The sequence below is a fragment of the Hyperoodon ampullatus genome (genome assembly GCF_949752795.1).
Source record: "Hyperoodon ampullatus genome assembly, chromosome: 4".
In the NCBI taxonomy this organism is placed as follows: domain Eukaryota; kingdom Metazoa; phylum Chordata; class Mammalia; order Artiodactyla; family Ziphiidae; genus Hyperoodon; species Hyperoodon ampullatus.
Window position 1 is genome coordinate 113,194,651 of NC_136917.1, and position 25,396 is coordinate 113,220,046.

At 39.2% G+C, this 25,396-nt stretch overlaps 1 protein-coding gene across 1 annotated transcript in view; it reads left to right on the forward strand.

Annotated features, from left to right (window-relative positions):
• The window catches only part of DMGDH (dimethylglycine dehydrogenase), a gene marked incomplete at both ends in the record, with an annotated part of 60,244 nt that overhangs the window by 1,703 nt on the left and 33,145 nt on the right, over positions 1 to 25,396 (forward strand). The window contains 5 exons of the mRNA XM_079703954.1: positions 7,396 to 7,494; positions 9,256 to 9,420; positions 12,133 to 12,337; positions 18,389 to 18,637; positions 20,718 to 20,916. Of these exons, the coding sequence (XP_079560080.1) occupies positions 7,396 to 7,494; positions 9,256 to 9,420; positions 12,133 to 12,337; positions 18,389 to 18,637; positions 20,718 to 20,916 (917 nt within the window). The remainder of the gene's footprint in view (positions 1 to 7,395; positions 7,495 to 9,255; positions 9,421 to 12,132; positions 12,338 to 18,388; positions 18,638 to 20,717; positions 20,917 to 25,396) is intronic.

The window sequence follows — 25,396 nt, forward strand, 5'->3', positions numbered from 1 at the left end:
ACTTAACTATGAGGGCTGAGAACATGCAACACAGCTTTCATGTTGTGTTAAATGAAACACACGACCAAGTCAATCTCGCCTATTTAATGGTATGTATAATTGTTCCAGTGCTGTATAATAATTGGGCTTACATCGAAAGCTGCTCAGGTAAATGAGGTGATTGACACTGCTTTCCTACTGCCAAATCAGTTATTTCTGAAATCAGCTAAGATGGGAGGGGAAGATTTTATGACTGCAGGTGCCGTTTTTGTTTGGAGGAAGAGTTGGGATGAACAACAAGGTCCTACAGTATAGCACAGGGAACTATATTCAGTATCCTGTAATAAACCATAATGGAAAAGAATATGAAAAAGAATATATATATACGTATAACAATCATTTTGCTGTATACCGGAAACTAACATAACATTGTAACTCAACTATACTTCAATTTAAAAACAAGTTGGGCATTGTTAGCTTCTGCTCATCATCCCTTTCCATCATTAGCTTTCCCCTACTGAGACAAGAGGGAACCCTGCTTTTAGGGGCCTTTTGACACCCAGAACCTGCTCACGGTAAGGGATAGAGTTGGATCTCCTGCCTCCAGCTGAGTTTCGGGGAGATTGATGCCCAGACTTAAGCCCACTTCACCCCAGAGTCCCTGTGGTCACATAGTCAGACCACACCCACCAATTGGATGGAGACTTCTAGAAAAATGGCATCAAGCCCTGCTCCTCTTCCTTCTTTCTTCCCCTGCCAGCCCTCTCACTCCTCAGTCTGGGAGGGAGGCCCAGCTACCTGGTCCTCCCTGAGTGTCTTTTCTGAGTCTCCATAGGCACATTTGTCTCTTGTGTCAGCAGTTCTCCCTCAGCTTGCTTCCTGCTACCTGGAGAGAGGGGCCCAGGAAGCCACTGACCCTCTGGCTCTTCTCCCCTCTCTGAACTAGACTTTCTATGCAGATTTCCTTTTATCATAGAATAGGAAGCCTGCATTTCTCCCACAGCTCTCCTATGACTTCTTTTTAGTGGACATTCGGTCAGTCTTTCAACAAATATTTATGAAGAGCCTATATTGTGTCAGGCCAGCACTGTTCTAGGAGGTGAGGACACAGCAGTGCGCAAAACAAAGCCCCTGCCCTCAAGGAGCCACATTCTGGTGGGGCGGATGGAAAAAACAGAAATGATGCTCTAGAGTAATCGGTGCCACAGAGTAGAGCGGGGTAAAGGGATGAAGAATGATGGGGGTGGAGGAGCCTGGAGGCTACTTCGAAAAGGTGACACTTGAGCAGAGACTGGGCAGGAGTGAGGGAGCAAGGGGGCCATGAGGCTCTCCAGGTAAGAGCATGTAAGCAGAGGGAAATTTTGGCAAATGGGAATATCCTGAGAGGGAGGGCTTACACCCTTTTAACACTTCCGGATTGTTAAGGAGGGTGTACACTCTAATATTTTAATTACTTTTTTGTTCATTTATAGTGGATTGACTTGATGTAACCTGCAATTTAGTTACTAGAATAATTAGAATCCCTGAATATTACTTCTTAAACATCCCATGAATAATAATAATAACAATAAAGCAACATATCCTTAGCCTAAGATCTTTTAAGAAAAGTGGGCAAAGTTTTTAAGATGATGGCTTCTTCTTAAAAGTTAACTGTGCAAAATAATTTCCCCTTAAGCAGAGAGATACCAGAATGAGTGGAAAAGGCATTTTTCTGCTTTGTGAACAAAGTAGTAGGCTCTGGTTCACAAAATAAGATTCATGCAGGGTGAGCTCAAGATGGACTCAGGCATCAGAAGCCAGGTTATTTGGGCCCCTACAAATAAAGGAAAAGAAAACTGGATTGCCCTAGGAAGCTGAATAGAGGATTTCTTGCACACAAGGGGGTCTCCCACCAGAGAGCATCCTGAAGAAATGCCACAGATTAGAATTTTTTTTAGATATAATTGACATAATAGTTTCAGGTGTAGAACATAATGATTTGATATTTGTATATATTGCAAAATGATCACAGTAAGTCTGGTTAACATCCATTACCACACATAGTTACAAAATTTTTTTCTTGTGATGAGAACTTTTAAGAGGTACTCTCTTAGCGACTTTCAAATATACACTACAGTATTGTTAACTGTAGTCAGCATGCTGTACGTTCCATCCCCAGGACTTCTTTATCTTATAACTGGAAGTTCGTGCCTTTCGACCCCCGCCACACAGCTCACCCCCTCACCACCCCTGCCTCTAGCAACCATCAATCTGTTCTCTGTATCTCTGAGTTCCATTGTTTTGTTTGTTTGTTTTTAGATTCCTCATGTAAATGAGATCATATGATATTTGGTATTTATAGTTCTTTGTCTTGTTTTATTTAGCATAATGCTGTCAAGTTCCATCCATGTTGTTGCAAATGACAGAATTTCTTTTTTATGGCTGAGTAATATTCCATTATATATATACACCACATTTTCTTTATCCATTCATTTTTTAACACAGAGAAATTTTGGAGCAGATATGAGAATGTGGACGTTTTGGGGGGCCAGCTGAAGGGGCAGACTACAAAAATAAAGGCAGTCTCACTGAAGAATAACATGTGCTCAAGGCTAAACATTTCTGGGACATGCAGGAATCAGATGCGCCGGGGAGGAGGGCACAGCTTGCAATGTGAATATTCAAAATGGAATCACAAATCCAATAGCCTTGAGGTTTTGCTGGACTTTAACGAGACTGTTCTGTCAGCACCCAATACTACTGCTAATATAGAACATTTCTTGTAGGATGGAAGGAAAGGGGAGAGAATGGAGAAAGAAGCAGTTTTGGCATATGGGGTCCCCAGGAGAGGCTGCCCCTGGGAATGGTGTCAAAGTGGATGTTTTGGAGGGCTGAGGACTAAAGATGCAAGATTATCCATTTGGGGTGTAGGAAGACAATGTTAGACCTTTCTGTTTATTTTATTTTATTTATTATTATTTATTTTTTTTTTGCGGTACACAGGCCTCTCACTGCTGTGGCCTCTCCCGTTGCAGAGCACAGGCTCCGGACGCGCAGGCTCAGTGGCCATGGCTCACGGGCCCAGCCGCTCCGCGGCATGTGGGATCTTCCCGGACCGGGGCACGAACCCGTGTCCCCTGCATTGGCAGGCAGACTCTCAACCACTGCGCCACCAGGGAAGCCCTCTGTTTATTTTTATCTAAAAATATAAGAAAGACATTAAGCTTTACTAATCTTTATAAATAGCCCTCACCTTTGATGTGGGTGACATATTGTGTATGATACCAATGTTGCCTAAGGGAGAGGGTGGTGCTCCACAGTGGGAGCGTCCCCATTCTTTATTTTGTCTTCAGTCTGTCATGACATATTGCAGATCACATGCTATAGGATACCAATGTTATGATCGATTTTATAGAAACAAAGCTTTAAATAATATTATTTGTGATGAAAGGGAGAGGGAATGTGTTGTACTACACCGAGGTTTGTTGGTTATCCCATAACAATAATCAAAAGAGTTGTAAAACTTAAAGTTTTTCTTTTACAAAAAGACAAGTGTCCCCAATTTGGTGATCTTTGTAGTGATGGAAGTGGCTGCCAGTAATTCTATGTAGTAGATACATACAAAACAAAAGATGCAGTTTATTCCTTCAAAGTCAAGGTGATGCTCACAATAAGTGAAAAATAATTTTTGGAAAATAGTCCTGTTGGAAAGAAAGCATTTTGAGAAGGGGTGTTTGGAAATGTTGGTATCATTATTAGATTTTTCTGGCCAAAATGATATGTATCACCTAGAAAAAACTCTCATACATGCAAGAGATAAATTTAAAGTTAAGTTTAAACCCATTTAACATTTTCCCAAATGAGGAGTCTCAGTGGGTTTGTACCCATTTTTTAAAATGTAAAATGCAGTACCTCCCAATTAACTTACAAAAGCTGATGGACAAGAGAACGTGAAACATTAATAGTCAAATTTCAGTACAAACCTTTTGGTAGGTGGTGATGGGAATGGAAGAAGTGGCGTCAAGATACAGAGAGTACAGCCAAGAGGGGGCACTTCTCCCACTTACATCTTTGTATCATTGACAGATAGCTTCTTCAGCTATCACAGCCATTCAAACCAACACAAAAGAAAACACACCAAGAAATTAGACCTTCAAATCGCTGTTTTACCAACGTTAATCCAACATATATATTTTAGTAATATAAAATATTACATAGCCCTTGCTAAAATATTAATAAGCTTAATATTCAAAAGCTTTTCTACACAATAAATTTTTAAAATTCAAAAACCTTTCTGCACAATCAATAAAGTAAGAATTATTTACAATATTTAATTCATTTCCAGTTGTTTTTGTGTGTTTTATGATCTCTGCTAATATAGTAATACATATTTATATGTCATGTGGGAATAAAGAAATACACATATTTTAGTGGGTATGCTCAAATATTTTTATTGGACGCAAGTGCATGGAAGCACTGGGATATGGGAAGGCTTGAGGTCAGTCACTGGGCTTTTTGAGACTGTAGAGGCTCATGACAGAGCGGGAAGGATTATTAAAGAGAGAGAGAACATCACTAGCTTTAGCATCCATGGATGATTTTTCTAACTGCATCATTCTTTCATACTTATTGTTAGTCTGCTAGAAGGAAGAGCCTTCCACTCTCCCTACTTATTTATTTATTTATATCAACAAGGATTTATAAATTCTTATTTTACTCAAAGGGTTATAATTCTTAATGATTATTCTTTTTTTTAAATTGAAGTATAGTTGATTTACAACGTTGTGGTAATTTCTGCTGTACAGCAAAGTGATTCAGTTATACATATTTATATTCTTTTTAATATTCTTTTCCATTATGGTTTATCACAGGATATTGAATATAGTTCCCTGTGCTATACAATAGGACCTTGTTGTCTTAATGATTATTCTTGTCTGTGTTTCATCTTCCCTCTTTTATCTTCTCCACCAACTATAATCATTTTCTTTCTTCAAATCGAAAGTAAGCCCCTGCCTGTCCTCCATGAAGCCTTCTGTGATCCTTCCAGCATCTTCTCTTCTCTTAGTTCCCTTAGTTCTTGTGTTTTTCTCTCTATGCTCTGGCACTTAATCATATGCTCTTGATTTCATTGTTTCATGTATGAAAGTTTCATGACCCCAGTCAGACTATAAAATCTTGAAGGATAAGAACAGTGTTTTTCTTCTTCTTCAAACTTCCCACTTAAAATATCCTTGCTGGAGCCCAGAAAGGAAAAACATTGTACCCTTCTTCCACCCCATGCCACAGGACTGACACACAAGTTAACAATAAATACCATGCAGGACATTACATTCAAATAACTCACGATAAAAGCACAGATACGGTTGACCCCAAATTTTAAACACAGATCAAAAGACAAAAACTGGTTGATAAAAAATGTAAGGAATACAAAAATTTTATATATATATATATATATATATATATATATATATACACATGTGTGTGTGTGTAATTTTAACCTGACAAAAAATTGAGCTCAGGATTTACTTCTGACTGTCCTGGCAGCAAGGAAACTAGGGTTGTATGGATTGTTCAGTAGAAATAGTTATAGCATTTCAGTAAGAAAGACCAATTTTTCCTTGACCAGAAATTCCTAGAAGACTTTGTTCCCTAAAAAAAGGATATTGATCTAAATGTTTTGAGTAAGAGCTTTACAAAACAAACTGATATGACTCTTTCAGTAGAGAGATAATTAACTCATTCTATGAAAACAGCTTTCCGGGGGGGGAAGAAGATTGATGTAGTGTAGATATATCATTTTCGGGTGGTCTGGCTTAACCTAGGTTAAACTTAGAGGATCTTGAGGAGTGAATGGTGAACAGAACCCTAGGCCCAGGCTTGTGAATATCCATTTTCTCAACTGACACAAGATATATTGAAAACAAAATTGAGTTCTCTAGAAGATGCCTGAAGGCCAGAGATTCTCTATTATTGAACTAGAAAACTTCATATCACACTAGATACCAAGCATGTAAAGAAGGATGTGATATTTGGCTGAAAGTTAGGGAACCTGACTGACAGTTGCCTCATTATGGGGCTGTGCTATGAGAGGACCTATGACGTTGGGCCAACATTTTTCTTGGAAAAGTAGCCAAATGCTTGAACACGTACTTGATAGACACGGAGGATTCTGGTCCATAAAGGATCACTGATGAACTTAAATGGCGGATTTTTTTTTTTTTAATTGAAGTACAGTTGATTTACAAAGTTGTGTTAGTTTCAGGCGTACAATAAAGTGATTCAGTTATACATATATATTCTTTTTCAGATTCTTTTCTATTATAGGTTATTACAAGACATTAAATATAGTTCCCTGTGCTACATAGTAGGTCTTCATTGTTTATCTATCAATATTTTATATATAGTAGTATGTATCTGTTAATCCCAAATTCCCAATTTATCCCTCCCTGGCTCTTTCCCCTTTGGTAACCATTAGTTTGTTTTCTATGTCTTGTGAGTCTATGTCTGTTCTGTAAATAAGTTCATTTGTATCACTTTTTTTAGATTCTGCATATAAGTGATATCAGTAGAACCAAATGCCCAACACGAAGAACTTTATAAATACTCGCAAACAGACTTTATTTTAAACAGATTGTATTCGGATGAGCTTTCCAGGATAAATTAGCTGCTGAATGGGGCCCCAGATACTTAACTGAGAGAACCTGCTTCATATCATTGCTTAGAATTCTTTGTCTGGATACTATATTGCATCCGCCAGAGTTGATAAAAAGGGGTTTGGCAGGTAATATTTAGATATTTTCCTGAGAGTGATTATTCAATATTTATTCAGGAAATGTTTGCAGGGTATAATCTATGTGCTCATTCATCAACTGGTTAAGCTATGACAAAGGTCTGTTCATCACTCAACAGGCTCTAATTCCTAGGAATGTTCTACTTCTTCAATTTTGGAAATTTCAAGAAAGAAAATAGGAGGGCCGCTCGATTCAAGGGAATGGTGGGGATTGGGACAAGGAAAACTTTTTGCTTGCTTGTTCATAGTCCTTCTCCTTAAGGGAACACACGCTTTGTTGGTTTGAGTCCACATTGTATGCCGTCCCCCCATATTTTTCCTAATAGCGTACATTCCTAACCTAAGTGATTCCATCTAAGTCATCCCATTTCTGAATCTGCAAACAATCCTTTCCCTAATAACTTTTACGGACTTACTATATATGTTTGTTGGCTGGCTCTCATTTATGTGGTTCAAGTGGGTTCTTATAACTGTCACGAGCCTTATGCAATGTGCATTCAAACTCTTGCTGATGTGTTCTCATCCCAGAGGACTGGCTGGTGCTTGTCAATTTCTTGCCAGTAGTAAATTACTTCTTAACAGATAAACTGTCAACATTATGAGAATGTTAATTTTTTTCGGTATTTCCTTTCCTCCCCACTTTTAAGGCAGGTTTAACAACTTACTTTCATCCTGGAATAAACTTAAAGAAAATACATTATGATAGCATCAAACTTTATGAGAAACTGGAAGAAGAAACCGGACAGGTAAATGCATTTAGCTTGAAATTGTCTTTTTAGGTCAGTTTCTCAGAGATACATAAGATTACTGAAGGATTTTGATATCATCATGTATCGCTGTGTGTAGTGATAGCCATGGCATGTGAAATGTGGTAGAAGATTCTGATGAGAGTTTAAGATGAGAACCTCTAGAGCTTGCTTTTCAATCAATTTAATTTCTTGAAGTGTATTACCCATGTAATTACCTGCTCCTGATTTTTTAAATGAGGAAAGAATAAAAGCAGCTTTCAAAAATATCTTTAGTCAGCTTCTATATCTAGAAACTAAGATATCACAGCCTTTCTGCACTGGATTGCAAAGGATCTGACATCTGTACATGCCAGATTGTCACATGCCTTTGAAAAGTACTTCACTAAAAGCCCCTCACTTTTTTAAAAAAATATGTTTGTTTGTTTGTTTGTTTATTTTTGGCTGTGTTGGATCTTAGTTTCTGTGCGAGGGCTTTCTCTAGTTGCGGCAAGTGGGGGCCACTCTTCATCGCGGTGCGCGGGCCTCTCACTATCGCAGCCTCTCTTGTTGCGGAGCACAGGCTCCAGACATGCAGGCTCAGTAGTTGTGGCTCACGGGCCCAGTTGCTCGGTGGCATGTGGGATCTTCCCAGACCAGGGCTTAAACCCATGTCCCCTACATTGGCAGGCGGATTCTCAACCACTGCGCCACCAGGGAAGCCCCCCCTCACTTTTATTTTTATCTCTTCTCATTTGTATTAGTACTTTCAAAATAAAGTGTCAGGCAAAGAGTATCCATAGACTAAGACTGAAGTCTGCTTAAAATTTTCATGCTATTTCCCTTGCCTAAAACCATCATATGGCTCCCCACAGTCTACAGGACAAAAGCCAAAGAAGAAGGGCCTTCATTAGCTAAGCCCTGCCTGCCTTTCCAATGTTTTCTCTTGCCACTCTTTGCGATGCTCAGATGCTTCAGCTATTCTTAATTGCATACAGTTCTAGAATGAGCTGGGCTGTCTGCCTGAGACAGCATTCCCTCTGGTCCCCATTTAAGCATTCGCCTTCCACCCTTTCCTGGGGGGCGTCTCCTTTGAGAAGCCATGCTTGACTTTGTTCACCCAGCAGTCAGGCGGAGCTGAGGGCATATCTCTTGGTTCTAAGAACATGTGTACACATACCTCTTATAATACGAATCCCTCTCAATTGTGATTGTTGCTTTACTGATTGGTCTTCCCTACAGATTCCGGGCAACTTGAAGATAATGACTGCATCTTTGATCACTGTCACCCAGGGCCTTGCTGAGTGCTTGGACAACTAAAGGACTTCAATAAATGCCTGATGAATGTTTATTTCAATTCACACTTAGTCTCCTCACTGCAACATTCTGATTCTTCATGTTCCCTCTTCAAATCCTTTGTCTTTCTTTTTTTCACATAATTTTCTTCCACTCTGTACATGAGCACTATCTCATGTTGTAATTATGCGTTTAGCTGTCCATCTTCACCTATAGACTGTAAGCTCCATCCAGGCAGGATCTTCATCTCTCTTGTTCACAACAGCATCTCTGGGGCTTAGCATAGTGCCTGGCACAGAGGAAACAGTAAATATTTGCAAAAGAACATCTTTTCATATGATGTAAATATGGTATATAGCTATCACTTTCACTGCATAGCGAATCTCTTTTCTTACACACCTTCATTTTCATTGTGCTGGAGAAGAACCATGTTTGAGTGCCAAATAATGATTTATTTATGAGTTTTTACTGGCATTGTCATCACAGGTGGTGGGATTCCATCAGCCAGGTAGTATCAGAATTGCTACAACTCCTATAAGGGTAGATGAATTTAAATATCAAATGACTCGGACTGGCTGGCATGCAACGGAACAGTATATTATTGAACCTGAAAAAATACAAGAGATGTTTCCTTTACTCAACATGAATAAGGTATTTATCCTAAGGGCTTTTTTTTTTTTTTTTTTTTTTTACCATTTGTTGATTTTAATTAAGATCAGAAAATGTTATTTTAGAAATTTAATTAGAAAAAACTTTGTGCACACATTTTGAATGTCAAAATCAGATGATTAATGCTGGAATTTGGGTAAATTATAAGATGGGCTATTATGTTTGCTAAATACAGTAAAGGTAATGAAAAATCTTATTAGCTTTCTACCTATTACAACTGAGAAAGCATTTTCAATACCTCTCTATTACTGTGTCCCCCAGATCTGGAGGTTTCTATAATAAACCTTCTGTTTGAGAAATGCAGAGAAGACGATAACCAGGTGTGACAAATGTGTGTATAGAAAGACTGTGTTACTAACATTTTTTTTTTTACAAAATCAAAGGTAGAAGTACATGTTATATTGCTACACAGATATCACCTAACTCATAGCTGTACTACCCTGACAGGTATTAATCTAACCAAATTTAGCTGAGAAAATCCACTTGGGAATTTAGTGTCTTTTTGCTGGGTGATAATCCCATTTGAATAATAATAACAATGACTAATACTGCACTACCTAACACTACAGCCCATACTTAATGTACTAGGTATTATGCAAAGCCATTTACATGTATAATCTATTTACTCTTCACAATAATAATAGAAGGTATAGATTATTACTAAACAGGAAATTGCAGCTTAGATAGTGTACATAGTGGGCCTGAGCCCATCCAGCTAGAAAGAGCTAGAGGAGATTTGAACCCAGGCTCTCTGACTCCTTTGTACATATGCTACCTAAGGGTACAAGGTGGAGCTGTTCAGGGAAACAGAGGCTTGTGTTTCTCCCCAGTGTAGTATCTCTGACACCTAAGGGTTCATAGCGTTGCTCTGGGAGCTGGGTTGTTAGCCCCTGTGAGTCTTGACAGGTTGCTGGCACTCCTTTTCAGTAGTTTTGTGTGATGCCAATGTGGTGGCAGATTGGTGTTGCATTGCATTCTCTGCGTTCAAATTCTGCCACCACTGCCAGGAAGGATATTCTTATATCTGTTTATATGTCAATCTTGGGATGCTCTGCTGGAAGTTCTCACCATCACAGATTTTTCTCAAGGACATTGAGCAATGGAAATATGTGGGAAGAGTAGTCTCTGGCTCTGGGCAAGGTGCCAAATCAAATAGATCTAGGGTCACTGCATAAGGACATATCCATTATAAAACACCAAAGTGACGTTTAGAAGTCTACAGTAATACAAATTCCGTTAAAACCAAAAGTCTCTTGCACTAAACCTATAACAAGAGATTGGATTAGTAATCCAAAACTTCCCACAAAGAAAAGCTGGGGCCCAGATGGTTTCACTGGTGAATTCTACCAGACATTTAAAGAATTACTACAATTCTTCACAAACTCTTCCAAAAATAGAAGAGAATTGAACACTTCCCAACTTATTCTGTGAGGCCAGAATGTATTGCTGTGATACCAAAACTACACAAAGACATCACAAGAAGAGAAAGACCTGTATCTCTTATGAATATTGATGCAAAAGTCCTCAACAAAATACTAGCAAACTGAATTCAGCAACATATAATAAGGATTTTTTTAGCATAACCAAGTGGAATTTATCCTGGCTATGCAGGGTTAGTTTAACATCTAAAAATCAATCAATGCAATATTGCATGAATAGAATAAAGGACCAAAATACATCATCATCTCAATAGATGCAGAAAAAAAATTGACAAAAGCCTCTTGATGATACTTGGTGCTTAATAGATTTTTGTTGAATGGATGAGAACTAACTGTACTATTTCAGTGCTCCTTCCTTGTTTCATCTGAGTTTTATTCTTCTTTGTTTCCCCCACAGTACCTCAAGCCGTAGCACGAAGTAGGTATTTAAGAACTAGTTGTTGATGACTGAATCAAGTATACATTTTCCTGACACCAGATATATATTTAACATGTGAATCTATTAACAGTATTAAACAATTAAATATAAATAACTTATCACTTAGTATTAGATTTAACTGCAAATGTTAGAAACCAAAATAATAATGCTTAAACAAGATAGACGTTTATTTCTCTTTCGTTTTGGCAGTCCAGGGCTGAAGGGTGGCTCTTACCCATGAAGACTTCAGGGATCCAGTCGCCTTCTGGATCATTGCTTTGTCATTCCTAGGATGTGACTCCTTTGTTCTTACTCCAAGATGTCAGCTAGAGCACCAGCCATCATGTCTGCATTCCAGACAGCAGAATGGAGGAAGGGACAAAGAAGGGACAAAGGGCATATGCCAGTTGTCTCCTTAAAATTGTTCATGTGACCATGACACTTTCATTTGACACTTTCATTTGCATTTCATTGACCAGAATTTAGTGATGGTTTTAGCTACCATCTGGAACGAGCAGCTGCCAACTATTGGAAACTCTTTGTTCTTAGTGGTTATGTGTCTAAATAAACATTTGGTTTCCATTGCTTTGTGGGGGAGGGGAGAATGAATGTTGGAAACAATTGCAAGCCTCTGTCAAATAGCCTGTCTGCTTAACTCTCAATGTGAGTCCTGCCTAGCTCTTGGACATAGGAAAAAAAAAAAGTGGAGACTGATCAATCTGATGCCATGATGCATTTTTCAAGTCCAGTTTTGCTAAACATTTGCTGGCAGGATACAGTTACACTGAGTGAGTATATGTATTCATTTGAATATTGACTCTTTTGTGATTGATTTAGATTTTAGCTGGACTGTATAATCCTGGGGATGGTCACATTGATCCTTACTCTCTAACTATGGCCCTGGCTGCTGGGGCTAGGAAATATGGTGCCCTTTTAAAATATCCTGCACCGGTGACTTCTTTGAAACCCAAGTCAGATGGAACATGGGATGTTGAAACACCACAGGGATCTATGAGAGCAAACAGAATTGTGAATGCTGCAGGTAAGCGTCATTTTTTTTTAAAAATACTGTTTTTTTTTCAAGTGGCAAAGAAATAAGATGTTTAGTCATAACGTAATGTTTTATACTATGAACATTGTTATGAAACACCATGGTACTCCCATGGCAAACATTTTGTCTGTTTCTAAGCTACAGAGCTCTCCCTCCATCACTTTGCTCTTGTTGTGTGAGATACAACTCTGTCCTTGGTTATCCATAGCGAGTTGGTTTTCTTCTCCATGCTCCATTTTGTTCTGCTACGGATAATGTTTTGCTAAATTATGCTGCTTTTTCCTTCCTGTGTTCACATTTTCTTTATAATAACCAAATTCTAATGTTCAAATTCACGAGCATCCTCTTTGCTCTCAGTTTGTTTTTTAGAGCAGAGTTGATTATTTGTGTTCTTTCTCATCTATTTTGATTACTTTACTCTGTTCAAAAAACTTTTAACCCTTTTCCTTTCAGCACATTATTAAATATATTTCATAATCTTTTCTTTAGGTTGCTCTGTTACAATTTAGACTCAGAGTAATGAAGACAAAAGGGATATTTGAGATAATCTAACAACTCACTCATTTTCCATTTGTGGAGACCAAGGTCCAAGAAGGTTATACTAATTGGCAAAGTGACAGTTATGTCAGAGCCAGAACTTGAACCTGGGTCTTTTGATTCTTGAATTAACATACTTTCTATCAGATTCTTTGCCTATGAAGTAAATTTCAAATATCACACATAAAAATAAATCCTGGTGCAAATGAAACTGCTTGTGCAATCTAAACTGGGCTAATAATTTATATTTATCTATAGTTCATAATGGTTAATTTAAAATGTAAAATAAACATGAGGCAGCTACTGATTTTCTCATGTTCTGCTCTTTGAGTCATTGCTTAAATTTACAAAATGAAAACAATCTTTATTATTTATCAGATCAGATGATACACCATGAGGACATGCCAGAAACAAACACCCTAAGGATTCTTTCCTCTAAATTGTAACTTCTGATTGATGTTATTTTTTAACAAACCATTTTTAGTGGCCCTGGAAAAAGTCATGTCTTCCGTATTTAAGAGTTTAAGTTAGTATTTCTGAATCTTTCTAACCCATGCCCCCCATTTGAAAAGCATAAACTCTCATTCATTCTTTAACATCATTTGAAATTCCAAATAATGTAAAGGGACTTACCTAATAAATAAGAGCAAAGGCATAAAACTTTGCTTTGTTTTTGAATGTCACTTGCCCCGCCCCCAAGGAAATCCCCATCAGGCACCCCCCATCTCCAACTGTCCTTGGGTACATCTGGTCTAAATTCTGCTAGAAGATCGAAGGCAATGAAATCATTCATCCTTGTTTTTACAAGTAGCAAAAATTCTTTGTAATCTTGAAACTTTCTTTATGGGCTCATGAATTCAGCCTCTAAAAACATTTGACTGTTTTCATAGTGATAGCAAATACTAAATAAACATGCTCTGACTTCATATCCAGCACCCATGTCAGACATTGCTAATTGATCACTGCACTCATTTCAGAGAGACTTGGACAAACCCCACGATGTTTCTTAACACGGTGCTTTAGGCAGCCACACACTCCCAACTGATATTTTGACAAATAACATAGAAGACCTTAATTTAACACATTTATCTACTGTTTTCCTAAAATGGATACATATTTATTTGCACGATTCATCGCCATTGTAATATTTTGTTTTCTAAAGCACAATCTGTGAGGAATAAGGAATCTCTGAAGAGACAGAATAATTTCCAAAGAGATCTGACCTAAGCCCAGGACATTGGTTACCAGATGAAATAGTCTATGCAGCTGTGCAATCTTGTGGGGTGATCCGGGCAGAGGAGGACAATGGCAGGAGGTCCTGGAGAACAGTTTCTCTGGTACTGGCCTCAGAAAACAAATCCCAGACCAGCACCAGAAAAACTGTTCTTCAGGATGTCCTTCTTCATTCTTTGCTCCTGATGCCTTTAACTCAGCCACGTCTGAGTTCCATCCTCAGGTCTTGGTAACTCCAGGCAGCTCTTTGTTCACAGTTGTATGAAGAACTACACGGTCTCAATTCTCAGTTCTTTACATCATTCAGATCACATCTCTGGCCCATATCTTTTTTTTCCTTTTGCTTCTCCATCTCTTCTCTTCCACTGGGCAAAAGTTATTGGAGAAAATCTAACTGATCACATACAAATAGTCCGTGGAAGGTGTGGAGGGGTGTCCCCCCCCGTTTCTAGACTTAAAGCTAACAAAGATTAATTTTATGAATAAAAGCAACCATCTGCAGAAGGCATTGTGCTAACATGATTTCGAATGTGTGTCTGATGGAATGTTTCCCAGAGTTACTCAGTGAGTCCAGGATGTCTCATAAATTCAGGTGAGGCCCTCAGGCAGCTCTGAAACCTAATTAAAGTAACCAGGATATAGACTTGGATATACAACCAAAACGTAAATGATGTAAAGGCCACTCTTATCTACTCAATTGTACCATAACCTGCTAAAAGTTTCTTTACATGGAGTCATAACAGAAGGCTGCTGAATCTTCAGGATATCCATGGAAAGGGAAGTCTAAAAGCAGAAATTTATCAGTTTGCTGATGTGTCTCCAGCACTGTCCAGGGCTGTGGGGCTATCGCGACCAGAGACACATTATTGCCAACTGTGTGACTTGGGCAAATTACTCATTTGTAAAATGGAGATAATAGTTCCCATCTGAACAAGTTATTCTGATCTGTAAATGATGTAAAGTACCCAGAAAAGTCCTACCACATAGAAAGCACTAAACAAATTAAGTATAATAATGATAATTTTTATGATTATTATAATTATTTCCTTGAAAGTCTGTGCCCTGGTCTGGGAAACACTAGCATCAAGTGTCACAGCTTCTTGGTACCAGCCTTAAGATTCCCCAGATCCTTTCACTTGCTCTGTAGTCATCCAGCACCCATTCTGCTGGTAAACTGACTTCCCAAAGAGCTTGGTTCTCAACCTAGGTGCGTAAGAGTCACCGTGGGAAGTTTCCCAGGTGGTCTGGCTGGGAAGCTGTATTTTAAACAAGTACTCCAGGTACTGTACTGTCTGTACCAGATAGTCTGTAAAATATCTTTTGAGAAACACTGCTATATCAGTGTTCCTACAGGAGAGGGAATGTAGGAACCTTATTCTTGAGCAAGCAGAGCTGAGGAACAGTTTCTGACCCTGCTGACCTCTTGGTGTGCAATAGGCTAACTTGCCTTTAGTACTGCTTTAAACACAGCTTCACTCTACCTTCGGTCTAACCTGAGCCCCAGAGGCAGCTCAAGGGCAAGGGCAGGAGCTATTCACTGTGATGCAAGCTTTTTCTTTGCATGGTGAGGAATGTTTCTCTTGATCTTGTTTACAGTTGACTTGTTAAGCCCTGAGATAACTCTGTAAAATTTACTTAAGAATTTTCCTAATATGGTAAATCAGAAATGTGATTGGGTCATGCCAAGATGAGCCCAGTGTTCAGCCAAAAAAGAATTGCTTAATTTTACCAATACTTTGCATCAGAGAATGTCACTGTATAAACATCATTGTCACTGTATAAACCATCTAGTAGAAGTAAACCTGTCCACCAACCTGTACTGTTCATTTTAACTCCATTTCTGTCAGTCACTGCATTTTTAAAAATTGGAAGCCATTTCTAATGATCACTTTTTTATTGACTCTTCTGTTCAGTGTTTTTTCAGGTGATAATGGTAGGTTATAGAGGATTCCTCCACATTTGTTTCTCTTCCCTTTGAACTTGCTGGGTGGGTGATCTAGCAAGGGTTGAAGTGTAATCCTGGCAAGTTTTATGTTAACTTGATTGACATATAGAGGAAGAGAATGCCAACAAACACCACCACGTAGGGAAAAACAGTGTCCAGCTTGCTATGGGGTTTGGAGTAATATAGTTATATGATATTTATGCATACACTTCCACTTTATTTTAATGATGAAGTATATTAATAAACAAGCAATTAGATTCAGAAATTTATAAATATATTTGAATAGGACAGGATTTATTTCCTTCAATTTATGTTTTTAATTGAAGCAAGTATATTAAGCACTGCAGTAGTTTGAATTGCTAGGCTAAATATTTTGGCTTTTTATATTTTGAAACTGCTCCAGCGCATATAACTAGAATATGTGGCTTTACTATATTATCCTACAAAGTCCTGACATTGGTAATTCACATCTTCCTAGGCAAGAATAAATTAAGTCATTAAATTATTCAAAGACCAGCAAACAGCTCTAATGCCCACAGGTAAGATTTTTGGTTTGCAAATGGACACCCATTTCTGGGGCTGTTATCCAAGTGTGACCAACTTAGCCGTTAGGCCAAAACAAAACAACAGAACGCAAGAGTGATGTTTAGATGCCATATAAGAGTACAGTAGTCAGGGTTCCTAGACTCATAATTGATGATTTGTGAGTAGCTCTGAGCTTCATAATAACAGAGACTTCAGAACTCCTTATTAGATTGCCAAAAAAAGGAGAAACAGAAATGGTTAAAAATTTAGAGAATGCAGTCTCTAAAGAAATAACTTAAGGAAGATTCCCTAATCATTTGAATGATTTATTCAAAATTCTTATGAAACAAACAAACAAGCAAATAGAACCCCCTTCTCCCCAATAATTCATTGATGGGTCAGGTGACCCTGCATCCCTGCCAACTAATCATTTTTATCATTTTAGATTCTCAAATACCTTTATACAAGTGAAGGAATCTTGGATTTTAAAAATAGTCTTTCTGTAGCAAGAAAACCAATAAGATGTGACCATTTCAGGGTCTCCCAGTGTGACCTTGGGCATGTCTCTTTATCGTTCTGGACTTTAGCTCCACATCTGTAGCCTTAAGAGTCATCTAGAGGGAGAATCAAGGGTCTTTCAGTCACAAATTATCTGGTTCCATCTTTTGCAAAGGAAAAAAAATAATATTCATCTCCCCCAAGAAGACAGTCCCCTTGCACACTGAAGGGAGAAACGTAGGTTGTGGGAACTCTCACTTATCTATGAGCCCTCTCTTCTTTGCTGTGGCACCTCCTCCCCCCTGCTCTGGACACCAGGTGCCTTCATGCCTTTGCAAGAAAGGATCTTCCAAACATATTCAAACTAAACTTTTAAAAGAACAGAAAACTTAAAAGCCTATCTCTCCCAAAGTGTATACATTTTCAAATTTTAAGTTAACAGAACAATTCTGTGTTTGTGGAATTTTAGGCTTCAACAATTTGGGGAGAGGAGGGTCTGGGGGATAGAGGACTAACTAGTAGGGCTTTATTATGCATGATTATTATGTTGATCACATCGACCCAGGGCCTCTTCCATTGCCTGACCGGCCCTGCTCTACAAGTAAGGTCAGTCCATTACTGTCTTTCTTATCAACATTTGTACATTCTATATATTTGGGTTATTTATTTTTTTCCTTCAAATAATTTTCTTTTTTGCACACCTTTGCTTATGGGCAAAATTGTTTTTCAGGAATGGAGTTCCCTTAGATTCTTCAAAACTCTGGGGTAGTGTGAAATGTTGTCTTCTCTTCTCCTGTTCAATTTTGCAATGGCAAAAAATGTAAAGTTTTTATGGACATTCTTTTTTTTTTAATTTAGTTTAGTGAAGTATAGTTGATTTACAATGTTGTGCTAATTTCTGCTGTACATCAAAGTGATTCAGATATATATTATACATTCTTTTCCATATTATTTTCCATTATGGTTTATCACAGGATATTGAATATAGTTCCCTGTGCTATACAGTAAGACCTTGTTGTTTATCCATTCTCTATATAATAGCTATATTAGCATCTGCTAATCCCAAACTCCCAGTCCATCCCTCCCCCACCTCACCCTTGGCAACCACAAGTCTGTTTTCTATGCCTGTGAGTCTGTTTCTGCTCTGTAGATAAGTTCATTTGCATTGTTAGGACATTCTTTAGACTTTGCCATGAGCACTGAAGTATTCTAAATATTTTATTTTAATTGAAATTGCTGTATCAATGTCATCTGTGGTATGTTTTTATATGTGGTGACATTTTTAAATGATTTTTTTATTTCAGGGTTTTGGGCTCGTGAAGTAGGTAAGATGATTGGACTAGAACATCCTCTCATTCCAGTTCAGCATCAGTATGTTGTCACATCGACCATCCCTGAAGTGAAAGCTTTAAAGCAAGAACTCCCGGTGCTCCGTGACCTGGAAGGATCTTATTACCTCCGACAGGAAAGGGATGGGCTTTTGTTTGGTCCATATGAAAGTCAAGAGAAAATGAAAGTTCAGGACTCATGGGTCACCAGTGGAGTTCCTCCAGGTGGGTTCAGCAAATAGAAGTGTGTGCAGACACATCTATTTTATCTTCCTTGTAACTCTGGGCTGGCTGTAGAATAAGATGACACCATAATAATAGACTATCAGATACCTGGGACATTGGAAGTGAGGGATTCGAGGTAAATTCTGTTCTCATATCCCTTTGAACAATCACAACAGGGGATAAGGAAAGAGAATTGGTGGTGGGAAAGCTGAAAAAGATGCTCCCTGCTGCTTTGGAAGGCCCCAGGTAATTGTTACCTGCCCACACCAACCTCCTGCATCCCCCTTTTCTCCTTATTCCCCTGCTTACTTGGTCTAGTTTCTAGATTTGGATATAGCTGCTCTTGTTCTTTGACAGTTGGAAACACAACAGGTAGCAGAGATAGGACATCCAGCCTGTTAAGAATGAAAGCCTCAAAGTCTATAGCAGAGCAGGATAAGTTGGTACTGCAAACTGAAGCCCTCCTGTGCTGCATAAATGGATGTGGAAAAGTCTTAGGCCTCAGTGCTAACTCAGGAGGTACCATAGTTTCTCTTTCAAGATCTGTAAGGGAGAGAAGGACCTGTTTTTGTTTTTCATGAAACATTTCTGCAGAGCCAGATGAAGGGTTGGTTCACCTAAGGAGGTATCTCAGGTTTTAATCTATAAAAGGAGCTAAGGGCTTCCCTGGTGGCGCAGTGGTTGAGAGTCCGCCTGCCGATGCAGGGGACACGGGTTCGTGCTCCGGTCCGGGAAGATCCCACATGCCGCGGAGCGGCTGGGCCCGTGAGCCATGGCCGCGGAGCCTGCGCGTCCGGAACCTGTGCTCCGCAGTGGGAGAGGCCACAACAGTGAGAGGCCCGCGTACCGCAAAAAAAAAAAAAAAAAGGAGCTAAAATGTCATTGGCAAACAAATATTATAGGGAATATAAAGAAATGGAGGTAATTGTGCTTTCTAGAATTATACTTTGATAAGCTACTTAGGCTAGGGAATGAATCCCTCCCTCCTACTCTTCAAAGAACATCTGTGCCCACATTACTACAAATGATAAACCACCTTCCACAGAAGTTGGGCCAGTCAACTGAGGGCTTTGGTTTTGCTGGGTCGGCTCCGCACATTCGGGCCTGAGGGGAATAGCTCCCGATCCCAGAGGGAGGGCTAATCTGCCACCTGGGAGTCTCCTTCTCTGTTCTTCCCCCATGCTGGCAATCTCTCCTCCACATAAATATTTGAACAAATATTTAATAATATTTATTGAACAAATATTTAAATAATTCCAGTTGGAGGAAGAGCCAGATTGTTGGCTGGCCCTGGGCGTCCACATGCCCTGGTCTAACCCTAGTGATCTGCAGGCCTCCCTGACCTGACATGCAGTCCACAGGAGGGACAAGAAGGAGCTGGCTGGCTGCTGTGCGGGAGCATCCCTGGGATTGGTGGCGATATTCTTTTAGAAGCTCATCCATAGCCCTGCCTTCAATCCCAGTGCCTTTTATGACTGAGAAGATGACTGTGCTCCAAGACCCTGACTCTTTTCACAGAATTCCAGCCCTCAGATGTTTATAGAAGAGGGCTAGAGGAATGAAGCCTCCATGCCATCCTTCCCCGCTAAGAGTTAAAAGGTGTCTGGAATTCATCATCCTAGATGCTAAAGTGGTTTTTCATTTATCCCCACTGTCCTGACATGACTTTGCAAACTCCCATTTGCCCTCACCTGAGAGGATGAAGCAGACTTCTATGGTTAATTGAAGGATAAAAGACCTCTCTTGACAAACCAAATTATTATTGTTTGTTTTTTAAAATTGTGATCGGCCTAAATGCTGGAAAGTGCTAATATGCATAAATTAAAATTTTCTATTAAAAAGGTTAACTTTCATGGTTTATTGTTTCAGGAAATAACATTATTCTTCTCAGTAATATAGTATACCAATATAACAGTACTCATCTGTTGATAGTAAATATCAAGTTTAGACTTTAAAAAGAAAGTACAATACCTTCCTAACGGGCCATCTTTAAATGTAAGCCGATTCAGAGATTTAAATCACTTTGGAGCACACGTCAGGGCAGCTGTGGCATCCTGACCACAATGGCATTTCTCTTCAGGTTTTGGAAGGGAGCTCTTTGAGTCTGACCTAGACCGAATCATGGAACACGTCGAGGCTGCCATGGAAATGGTTCCAGTCTTGAAGAAGGCTGACATCATCAATATCGTCAATGGTCCTATCACCTATTCTCCTGATATTCTGCCTATGGTAGGGCCCCATCAGGGGGTCAGAAACTACTGGGTGGCTATAGGCTTTGGGTGAGTATCTCTATGTAATTCAACATTTATCATAGAGTTATGTAGTTTAGAGAAGTCGTATCCCATTATCTCAGGCCAAGAATGGAAAATGGGAGAGAGGCAGAGAGTCTTCTCCCTTTTATGACCAATGAAATGTGAGGAATAAAAAATTTTAGTCTGGGCTTCCCTGGTGGCGCAGTGGTTGAGAGTCCGCCTGCCGAAGCAGGGGACACGGGTTCGTGCCCTGGTCTGGGAAGATCCCACATGCCGCGGAGCGGCTGGACCCGTGAGCCATGGCCGCTGAGCCTGCGCGTCCAGAGCCTGTGCTCCGCAACAGGAGAGGCCACAACAGTGAGAGGCCCGCGTACCACAAAAAAAAAAAAAAAAAAATTTTGTCTTAAAACTTTGACTTGTATAGGTTTAAAAGATTTGGACACAGAAGGGCAATGATTTCCTGGAATTTTCTCTTTGCATATTTCCTGCCGTTTTCATTATTTATGTTTCCTTTCACGTTGTGAATGTTCAGATAGGTCAATTTGCCCCACTTTTGCAAGGATGTTTTCATAACACAATGTGACAAAGATAAATCAAAATATCAAATGTGTAATATGCCTCGTGCAGTTTTCACCATAATTCATGTTTGTTCAACATGATTTTTGTTTCTTTATGGTTCCTCTGGTTGCTTACTATTTATGGTTCCATTACCCATTTGATGTTTCATCTCTAATATTTCTTCCATTAATTTGGTGAATATTAACGTCAAGCCTACCTTACTATCATATCACAGTTTCTAATATTTTACTTTTCTTCCCCATTTTATTTGGCCATTTATTCAACTGATATTTGATGATTGGCCAGCTTTGTACCAGGTCTAGTTCTGGGCACTGGGCTACAGCTGAGAACAAGGCAGTAAGTCTCATCAGAGTCACAAGGCTGGTTGGGGTGCTGTTCTTCCAATACAGTAGAGAGGCTGGGGTCTGAACTAAGGAAGCAGCAGTGGGCACTGAGAGATAGGAAACAAAATTATTTAGATTTGGTGATTGATTGCATTAGGTCTTAAGGAGAGAGAAAAATAGCAAATGATGGCAACCTTTCTTACTTGACTCCTGGTTGGACGCTGGGGCCAAAGGAAGAAATAATTGGAAAAATAATGAGTTCCATTTTTGACAGTGTTAAGTTTAGGTCTTTGGGACATCCAGAGGGAGAAAACCAGATGAAGATAGGAAGCTGGAAGGTATAATGTAACTGAGGGCCTAGGAAATCCCCTATAGAGTCCATATGTAGCCATGTTCATGTGGGAGTGTTTCTCTTGTACATCACTTATATATCTTCTTTGGAGAAAAGTCTATTTGTATACTTTGCCCATTTAAGAAATTGGATTATTTGTCTTTTTATTGTTAAGTTGTAGGAGTTCTTTATATATTCTAGATACAAAACCCTTATCCCATACATGATTTGCGATTTTTTCCCATTCTGTGGGTTTTTCATTTTCTTGATCATAGCCATTGAAGCACACAAGTTTTTAATTTTGATGAAGTCCAGAATGTGAATTTTTTTCTTCTTTTGAATGTAGTTTTGATATCATATATAAGGAACCATTGTTTAATCCAAGTTAATGAAGATTTATACCTGTGTTTTCTTCTGAGAGTTTTATAGTTTTAACTCTTTTCTTTTAAATATATATTTTTTTGATGTGGATCATTTTTTTAAAAGTCTTTATTGAATTTGTTACAGTATTGCTTCAGTTTTATGTTTTGGTTTTTTGGCCTTGAGGCATGTGGGATCTTAGCTCCCCGACCAGGGATTGAACCCACATCCCCTGCATTGGAAGGCGAAGTCTTAACCACTGGACCACCAGGGAAGTCCCTAATTTTAACTCTTACGTTTAGGTCTTTAATCAATTCTGAGTTAATTTTTGTATGTGCTGTGAGGTAAGCACCCAGCTTGATTCATTTAAGGATAGCCAATTGTCCCAGCACCAATTGTTGAAACACTATTCTTTACTCATTGAAATGTGTTGGCATCTATGATGTCTTTTTTCTGACACCATTTCTGACATTTAATTCTCCAATTCTCTGACACCAACTGACTATCCAACAGTTCAATTCAATTCTGCTGCTAACTCCCAGAGTTAGTGCAGACCCCACTAGTTAAGGAGTCAGTCCCATAAAACTGTCCTCACTTCAGATGCCAATTTCAGATGTCCTCACTTCCAGGGATCACCTGTAATTCTGACTGAATGGCTACACATTTGGAGGTTCCTGCACCCCCCTCCTCAGGTTTGATAATTCAGTAGAATAATCACAGAACTCAGGAAAACCCTACTTACTTTTACCTATTTATTCTATAGAATACAACTCAGGAACGTCCAAATGGAAGAGATGCACAGAGCAAGGTATGGGAGGGAGGGGTTTGGTGCAGAGCTTCCATGCCCTCTCTGGTGCACCATCTTCCTAGTAGATCAATGGGTTCACCAACCCAAAGGCTCTTTGAACACTGTTGTTTAGGAGTTTTCGTGAAAGTTTCATTACACAGGCACAATTGATTAAATCATTGACCATTGGTGATTGAACTTATGGTGACCAGCCCCTAGTCTGAAGCTATCTAGTTCCCCTGCCCCCCTTCCATGGAGCTATCTGTTAGCATACAAAATAATATAAATTCCAAAGGTTTTAGGAGCTCTGTGCCAGGAACTGGGGACAAAGACCGAATATTTATTTTTTTTATTGTACCGCAGCATCCTTGTCAAAATCAATTCATCATATATGTATGGATCTATTCCTAGACTCTCAGCTTTATTCCATTGATCTATACGTCTGTCCTTATGCCAGTACCATGCTGCCTTGATTACTGTAGCTTTGCAGTAAGTTCTGAAACTGGGAAGTGTGAATCCTCCAACTTTGTTCTTTTTCAGTATTGTTTTGGTTATTCTGGGCTTCTTAAATTTTTGTGTAAAATTTAGGACCAGCTTGTCAATTTTTTCAAAGTAGCCACCTAGGATTTTGGTAGGGATTGCATTGAATCTGTAGATCAACTTGGGGAGTATTGTCATCTTAATATTGAGTCTTCCGATTCATGAACAAAGGATGTCTTTCCATTTGTTTAGGACTTTCAATTAAAATTTCTCTCAATAATGATTCGTAGTTATCAGAGTGTAAGTTTTGTACTTCTTTTGCTAAATTTATTCCTAAACATTTTATTCTTTTTGATTCTGCAATTAGCTTAATCACTGAATTATTGATTTAGTCAACACATATTTGCAGATCATTGCTCTTTATCTGTGAACAAGAACAGACAGTGTTCCTGGCCTCATGATATTTATATTTTAATAGAACACCTGTCACTAAGGAAATTAGGAAGTTGCTTTCTTTAGAACACTAGTTACTTATCACCTAGAAATTATCTACTTGTATGGGGCTGATGTTGGACTCCTGCTTTGATTGCTTTGGGTAATTTTCCCAGGTTGTAGACGTCACGAAGTGAATGGGGAAGATAACAGGTCCGGGTAGACAAAGTGCCACACTCTCTCTGACCAATTTGGTCTGACCCCAAAAGGCCTTCTTGTTATTTAAAAGTTGGGATTGCTAAGATATTTCTTATGTAACATGGTGGAATCCTCACATCGGCTACCCCTCCCAATTTATATCAGTGATCCATCCCATGGTTCTGAAGGCCAGTGATTTCCATATCTGGCTGAGCACCAGGGCTTGTTAAAAAGCAGAATCTCAACTTTGTGGTTAGTCACTTACACGTGTTTCATCCTCCTTTGCATCTTATCTGTGAAATTCTTATTAGTTATCACTAGAATCCATGAAAGGTGTGTGGAATTGGAAAACCAACCAACAAACAGATTCCCAGACACCCCTCCTATTGATTCTGATTCAGTAGTCTGGAGAGGGGCCCAAGGATTAGCATTTCAGCATTGTCTGTTATTCTAGTCCAACCAGTCGAGAGAATAGGTATTTGCAAACTGTCTACATATATGCCAGTGCTCATTTACCTTACTCACAGAATACCCTCAGTCAAAGCTGTTTTACTTTTATACCAAATCTAATACGTTCTTCTGCTTCTACGTGACTAACACAATGCTCCCCAAATGTTTAATGAGTTGGATTGAATTGAATCTAGTTATCCTGGCTTACAACAGATTATAAACAGCAAATTTAAAGAGAGGAGAGACAGTTTCACAGTTATCATAAAAAAGCATACACACGGGCTTCCCTGGTGGCACAGTGGTTGAGAGTCCGCCTGCCGAAGCAGGGGACATGGGTTCGTGCCCCGGTCTGGGAAGATCCCACATGCTGCAGAGCGGCTGGGCCCGTGAGCCATGGCCACTGAGCCTGCACGTCCAGAGCCTGTGCTCCCCAACGGGAGAGGCTACAACAGTGAGAGGCCTGTGTACCGCAAAAAAAAAAAAAAAAAAAAAAAAAAAGCATACACAAACACTCAAAAAGCATAGCAGCTGGGCCATGTAGAAGAAGTAGGTTCTACTGATTAATGC